Source organism: Physeter macrocephalus, chromosome 2 (genome assembly GCF_002837175.3).
Source record: "Physeter macrocephalus isolate SW-GA chromosome 2, ASM283717v5, whole genome shotgun sequence".
In the NCBI taxonomy this organism is placed as follows: Eukaryota; Metazoa; Chordata; class Mammalia; order Artiodactyla; family Physeteridae; genus Physeter; species Physeter macrocephalus.
The window spans coordinates 66,071,972-66,079,900 of NC_041215.1; the positions used below are offsets into that span (position 1 = coordinate 66,071,972).

Genomic DNA, 7,929 nt, shown 5'->3' on the forward strand with positions numbered 1-7,929 from the left:
GACATATATGCACTACCAAATGTAAATTAGATAGCTAGTGGGAAGCTGCCGCATAGCACAGGGAGATCACCTCTGTGCTTTGTGACCATGAGAGGGGTGGGATAGGGAGGGTGGGAGGGAGGGAGACACAAGAGGGAAGAGATATGGGAACATATGTATATGTATAACTGATTCACTTTGTTGTAAAGGAGAAACTAACACACTATTGTAAAACAGTTATACTCCAATAAAGATGTTAAAAAAAAAAAAAGAAATCTAAGTCACTTCCAGTACTAACATCCTATGCTTCTACTAACTGAGTTTTTCTAGCCTTGTAGGCTTTACAGGTCTGTGCTAAGTTCATTGCATATTGTTCTTAAACAGATGTGCACAACTTTATTACGTCATGCTAGTAGAATTTTAGGTCATTTGAATTCCATCTGTATTGGGCATGTGCACTTAAGTGACAGTGCTGCTTTAAAAGTACTCTTTAGAAGAGAAAAAAAATTTAACCTTTCCCATTTACTGTATGTTTAACTTTTAGGACACCCATGGACTTAACAAGCTTGTAGGACCTCTGAAAGACTACAGGAGAGGTGTGGAGTAGCTACATTGAAGAGGAATGGCCAAGCTTCTTACCTAATCGCAAACATCTATGATTATAGATACTTGCCTCATTCTAAATCTGTCTTTTAACCAAGTATGTAATATCAATGCTTGACACCTATAGTGATCACTTAGCAAATACATTAATTATTGATATGATTTAAGGAAACTTGTTATTAGCCTTCATACATGATGTATGTGTAAGCATTCATACATAATATATAACCTAGGGAGAGTCTTGTACTCAGGATGTTTTCCCCTGTCTTTCTTTACCCTTAAGAAGAAGCTGTTCAGTCTGCCCCAGTCTTGTGACCCTATTGGGAGGGTAGGCTGAAGAGTGGGGAGAAGGACTAAGAAAGTATAAAAATAATTTATTTAGAAAATTTGTTAAATAAGGGTCTATGACATATATCAGAAATGTGTTACACTTTGAAAAGGTGAATGCAGAGCAATTTATAAAACAGATTCTTTATTGATAGCCTTATATTGCATCTTGTTAACTTTATACTGGCCCTAAATGGAATTTTAATATTTACCTACAAATACAACATTGGGACAAATCTAAAAGACAGAGGTTGATGAAAAGAAGCACTTTTTAATGTTTCATTTTACATAAACATTTTACTGGTGTTTGAGAGGAAATGGCTACACAGCATTATCATAAATGCAAATGAATTTTTAGACCATCACAGGAAAACTATTTCTTATTGTCTGATTGTGAAGTAACTCCTTTGTTACAAGCCCTAAACCAAAGAGTTCTGCACATTCCAAAGAGAAGAGAAGCTGGACCTCAACATTTTGTAACCACAGACAAATGGAGAAGAGATGGCTTGGGAAGGCAAGAAGGATGAAGACTGCAGCTTTTTTAGTTTCAGGGGAACTTCCACAGCCCACACTGTTAAGCATTTTGTGGAGTTGCTACCATGTGTGCACAGAGTGTACACTAGAAGAGACTCAGAAGTCTGGATGTGCCAGTTCAAAAACAGGTCCTCCCGCATACAGCAGCGGAGACCCAACTCAGCCAAAAATAAATAAAGCCAAAACAAACAAACAAACAAAAAACAGGTCCTGAAGTGACAGCTGGGTCCACATCAGTGTACTAGCAGTCAGAAAGTCATGGGGTTCAGACTGGGTGGTGTGGGCTGGTGAGAACTTCAGAAGTCCCTGAAGAGTTAGTTTACTTCAAGCTGTTGGCTTTCCAAGGAGGCAAAAAAGTTAACTAAGCAATTGGCATTTCCCCAAGGACGCAGAGGTACTCCTCCAGCATCTGAGCAAGGGAGACCACCTGTGCAAACCTAGCTGCGTCCATGTGATGAAGTGCGCGCCATCACCAGCATCATGAAGCTGGCATACTGCCAACAAGCTACCCAAATGGCTAGGGTTTCAAAATTCCAGCGCTTCCCTTAATAGGGCCACAAGTCTGGTATGATGGTGTGTGTAAGCTGATCAGAGCAGCTGCTCAAGGTGGGGAAGGATGCAGGAAAACAAATACCTGCGAGGACCTAGTGCAGGAAGAATGGCGTTAAGCTGGTGCTCTTTGCTTTGGGTTGATGAGAAAGGCCAGGGATTGTAGAGACTGCAAAAATTAAGGAAGTCTTGAGTTCTATGCGGGAGACAAAACAGATAAGACTAAAGCAAATGTAGATGGAAACCAAGAGTATAGTGATTGAAAGGCTAGTGCGTTTTGACTATAGTTAGTCGCTGCGGTGAAAATTTTCTCCCTGGATTATGGGGCAGGCAAAATAGAATTCTCACAGCAGCAAAGGCCTTTTGGTAGTTTCCAACATGGAGGATCAAAGAACACAGAAGTGTGAATCAGAACAGGGTCAACTAAAAAGTTCTTGAGGTAGATAAGATGATGCCATTCGTACTCTGAACAACCTATAACTCAGACAGTAACTTAGTTTAGCTGCAAAGAAAGTAAATGCCACAAGCAAACTGAAACTTTTCAAAAACTCCCTCGACCATCTTTTACTTCCTCATCTAGACAAGATGACGGAAGTGATAGGTGGGGACGGCTCACTGATTGCCTATTAAGCATCCAGACTAAGAAACAAAATCCTCAGCACACCTTTGGCCAAGGCAAAAAGAGAAAGTAAAAGCACACTCCGGGTGCTGCAAAGGGGTTGGTGCGGCAAGCACTGCCCAGAGCATCAGCGAAGGGTGTCGGATCCTGGTCCTGCTTCTGAAGTGACAGGCGGGAGGTCTCTGGGCAAGCAACCTGAGCTCCACCGCGGGACCACCGGCCTCTGGGGTGGGGCATGGGGCGGTCGTCTGGAGCTGATAAGCCAAGTAGAAGAAACGGCCTCTGCTCGAGGCACTGGGGGAGGACATCATAACAGAGTCACGGCCATGGTCACTGCAGGAGACATGGCTTTTTGATGTGCACCATGAACGCAGTGAAGTCAGGGAATCGTTACTCATTCTGGCGCTGTGGGTGGAAAGCTCCTCTTGACATTGAGTGGTCGAGGTGACCAAGGGACGAAGGAGGGGAGAGATGGGCGGGATGGGGCTTGGGTGGGTGTTAAGGAGCACTATACTCTAGGGAAGCAAGATTTTAGAGGAGAGAGGACGAGGAAAGAGCGGGAGCCTCGTTCTGAAAAGACTCTGGGTGCCTCCCCTACGGTGGACTCCTCGCCCTCAGCACGAGAAAAGCCCGGCGCTCCCACGCCCCACCCCGCCCTCCTCCGGGACCCCGAGGGTAATGGAGCTGCTTCTCCCCGGGCCTCCCTTCGGCTCACTTGTCCGGCTCCAGCCCCGAGCAAAGCAGAGGTGACGTGACCCCGGAGCGCAGCCCTAACCCGAACCGAGGAAAGTCAGCCGGCCTGGCAACGTCGACGTCTCCAGGCGGCCGGCAAGCGGACGCGCCCGCGGTTACCTGAGCGGCCAGAGGGCTCCACCAGACCGAAGCACGGAAGGAACAGCACGAGCAGCTCCGCCGCACGGAGAGGGGTGGCCCAGCGCGTCCTCATCCTGAGCCGGCTCGGGCGGGTCAGTCGAATCCTCGGGGGCACTCGGCACCCAGCCCTCCCGGTGCGCGGAGTCAGCCCCGCCAGCGCCTGGGCCCCTGGCTTCCCCGGGCGCCCCGGACCCGCCCCCGCCGCCCTCGGCCAATCGGATCAGCAAGTCCTCGGTCCCAGGGCGTGGGGGGCGGGGGGGCGGTGAGGATACAAGGCGGGAAGACGATGCGTAAGGAGCTCTGCGCACCTGCGAAGGGCGGCCCCGCGAGTAGGCGGGTGGTGAGCGCCAGGCTAGAGGGCAGAGCGCCGCCCAGACTAACGGATGAGGGGGTCCTGCGCCCCGCCGCTTCTTCAGTAAAGTTGAGGAGACGCGGCCCTTGCTGGGACTTGGCACCGCCCTGGTGGGTGGTCATTTTAGGACCTTGCTTTCTGCCTAGCGCCCCTCAGTCAGGCATGACGTCTTCCTTTTGCACGGTTGGCCTGGGAAGGCACCCACATCCCCTCGTACCCCAAAGAGGGAAATGTTCACCCATCCTGTTACAGCTGCGGTCGAGCCAAAGAATTCAGTCGTCCTTGGCAACGTCTTGCGTATTTTGATAGTGCAAACAAAGGTGAGGTAATGGCACAATGAGGTTGACCCACAGTTGTTAAAGAATTAAAAGCAAGAGCTATTCGAGTGACCCTATAATACTTCCAAGGATGATTAGGCTTTATAACCATTTGGCTTCTGCAAGTAAGCTCTTTTCTTAATAGTTAAACAGCAACAATAATAATACAGTAGAAATGTGAAAGTCTGCATCCAAAACTGGTCATTGTGGGAGAAGAATTTATCCTCAGCCTGTGGGAACCGCCATCATTATAAATAGGGTGATCTAAGTTACCTGGATATGAATGTCCTATATTTTTAAACCCGTACTTACTGAGCACATGGTGTGTGCCGGGGATGGCCTCCCTCCCTCCTACAGGGTGAATTCTTCCAAGAGGAGGTGAATAGGAAGTTTACCTTTTCTGATGCCAACCACCAAGGCTTGGATGATGGCTCCCAAAGCTCCCTTGGCCCTGTTCTCTTCCCAGGCCCCTGCCTTTCAGTTCAGTGTATATATTGAGCACCTGTCAGCACAGGAACTGGGCACTTCCCAGGAGGAGATCAAAGGATGACACCCTGCCCTCTCCAGCTTACTGAGTACTGGGGGAGAGAGAGGCACACACAGTAACTCAGGGCAGAATGAATGGGGAGACTCCACAAAGCTTCAAGGAAGGCAACACCTCAACTGGGCCTTGAAGAATGGGTAATGGGTAGGCATTTGACCAGGCACAGCTGGTGGGAGGAAAATACTGACAGAACAGAGGCAGGAAAAGGCAAAGTAGTGTCAGAAGACAGTCAAGAGTCCCGTGTGGCCACCCTGCATGGTGCAGGTGTGTGTTGAAAGAAGCTGTCATGCAGGCCTAAGTGGAAATGACAGCAGAAAGGTGAGATGTGGCTATTTTGTGAAATGCCTTGAACAGGATATTAAAGACTTTGACTTAATTATGTAGGGAATGGGCAGTGGCAAGTTCTGGGTAAGACAATCTGCCACTGTTCTGATTCCCTCCACGTCTGTGGCTGCTTACCTTTCTGATCCTACCCAGCTTGGAGCTCCTTGACAGCAGTGATCTTTTCTTCTTCATTAACAGAACCAGGCCAGTCCCAGAGTGAGCTCTTGATAAATATTAGTTTACTTAATTAATGAGTGCCTAAAGCTGCTACCTTAGCCTAGGGCGGTATGAGCTCTAGCTTGCATTGTATTGCAATAGTTTCTCAATTAACCTCACTGCCAACGGCTGTTAGCCTCTCAGGAAAGTGAAGGCTTCTAAACATGGTCTGAAACGTGCCACCTTTCCTTCACTCACACCCTTTCAGTGCTACGTGCTTATAGCAGGGGTTCCTAAATGGGAGTTCAGGGGGATTGTGAACCCCTGAAATTGTATGCAGCTTTATGAATGCTCTTTCCTTTCTTCCTTCCTTCCTTCCTTCCTTCCTTTCTTTCTTTCATTCTTTCTGTCTTTCTTTCTTTCTGATCGGGAGGGGTCCAAGGCTTTCATGGGAGTCTCAAAGAAGGCCATTCCTTCAAAGAAGGAAGAAAATTCCATGTAAGATAAAGCAAGCCCCTCTACGACCCAACTCTTTGTCTTTAATTACTTTCCTATGTCACTCCTTGATTCAAGCGACCTGTCTAAATGTCTTGCCTTTTCCTATCTCTTCCCATGTGTTTATATTTTCCCCTATCAAGAATTCCTCTTTTCCCCCCATCCTTGTCCTAGTTCCACCTTTCCAGTTAAGGCCCTGCTCAAATCTCATATTTTATATAAAATGTTTCTAAGACAGTCTCTAACCTTTGGGGATTCCAATCATCGGTAGAAGGTACATTCTGTTCCCTTGGTAGTGCTACCTCCTGCGGCTATTTTTTCTGTAAGTACATGTGCATTGACATTCCACCTAGGTTATAGATCCTAAATAAATATTTATTGTCTATGGTGACAGTAGAAAGCAGTGTATCCTTGAAGCCTCAACTTGAATGTCACTTCCTCAAAAAAATCTTTCTTGACTCTGCAGGCTAGGTGAGCTTCCTCTGTGACAGGTTCTCAGTGCATGCCACACTTTGTCTTGATAGCACTTAGCACACCTGGATTAAATAATTATGTGCTTCCTCATTTGTTGAATGTCTGTCTCCCTCCCCAGGCCATAGGACCCATGAATGTGGTGACTGTATCTGTTTTAGTCACTTCTATGTTCGCAGTACCTAGCCCATGAGTTGCTGGATGAATAAAAGAATAAATACGTGGTAAATGCCTCATAAATGGTGCAGGCAACAGGAGGTCTAGGTATTTAAAAGAGAGAGAAATCAGGGTGAAAGTGAGGGTCTGCAGGCCTTGATCTTCCCAACCAGGGTGTGAACCCGTGTGCCCTGCATTGGCAGGCGGATTCTTAACCACTGCGCCACCAGGGAAGTCCCATTTCACTACTATTTATTACTATTATACTCATTGTGGAAACTGAAACAACACAGACAGTATCAAAAACTTGACCATGGTCAGTAGCCATAAGTGAAGATACCAAGAATTTACATGAATGTGTGTGGTTGTTACTATTATTTTATTGCCAGTTACAATTAAGGAGAGGGAGTTTGAACTTTTAGGGCCTCTGAAGTCATGTGTTTTTTTTCTTTTTTAACATCTTTATTGGAGTATAATTGCTTTACATGGTGTGTTAGTTTCTGCTTTATAACAAAGTGAATCAGCTATACATATACATATATCCCCATATCTCCTCCCTCTTGTGTCTCCCTCCCACCCTCCCGATCCCACCCTTCTAGGTGGTCACCACGCACGGAGCTGATCTCCCTGTGCTATGCAGCTGCTTCCCACTAGCTATCTATTTTACATTTGGTAGTGTATATATCTCCATGCCACTCTCTCACTTCATCCCAGCTCACCCTTCACCCTCCCTGTGTCCTCAAGTTCATTCTCTACGTCTGAGTCTTTATTCCTGTCCTGCCCCTAGGTTCTTCAGAACCTTTTCTTTTTTTTAGATCCCATATATATGTGTTAGCATACGGTATTTGTTTTTCTCTTTCTGACTTGCTTCACTCTGTTTGACAGACTCTAGGTCCATCCACCTCATTACAAATAACTCAATTTCATTTCTTTTTATGGCTGAGTAATATTCCATTGTATATATGTCCCACATCTTCTTTATCCATTTCCTCTGTAAATAGACACTTAGGTTGCTTCCATGTCCTGGCTATTATAAATAGAGCTGCAATGAACATTGTGATACATGGCTATTTTTGAATTATGGTTTTCTCAGGGTATAGCCCAGTAGTGGTATTTCTGGGTCATATGGTAGTTCTGTTTTTAGTTTTTTAAGGAACCTCCATACTGTTCTCCATAGTGGCTGCATCAAATTTACATTCCCACCAACAGTACAGGAGGGTTCCCTTTTCTCCACACCCTCTCCAGAATTTATTCTTTGTAGATTTTTTCATGATTGCCATTCTGACCCCTGTGAAGTGATACCTCATTGAAGTTTTGCCTTGCATTTCTCTAAGGATTAGAGATGTTGAGCATCCTTTCATGTGTTTGTTGGCAATCTGTATATCTTGTTTGGAGAAGTGTCTATTTAGGTCTTCTGCTCATTTTTGGATTGGGTTGTTTGTTTTTGATATTGAGCTGCATGAGCTGCTTGTATATTTTGGAGATTAATCCTTTGTCAGTTGCTTCATTTGCAAATATTTTCTCCCATTCTGAGGGCTGTCTTTTCATCTTGTTTATGGTTTCCTTTGCTGTGCAAAAGCTTTTAAGTTTCATTAGGTCCCATTTGTTTATTTTTGTTTTTATTTCCATT

The 7,929-nt window shown here is 45.7% G+C and overlaps 1 protein-coding gene across 1 annotated transcript in view; it reads right to left on the bottom strand.

Annotated features, from left to right (window-relative positions):
• Positions 1-3,557, bottom strand: part of LY75 (lymphocyte antigen 75) — a 103,884-nt gene extending 100,327 nt beyond the window's left edge. The window contains exon 1 of the mRNA XM_024122316.1: positions 3,464-3,557. Coding sequence (XP_023978084.1) covers positions 3,464-3,557 — 94 coding nt within the window. The remainder of the gene's footprint in view (positions 1-3,463) is intronic.
• Positions 3,558-7,929: the final 4,372 nt, after the last annotated feature.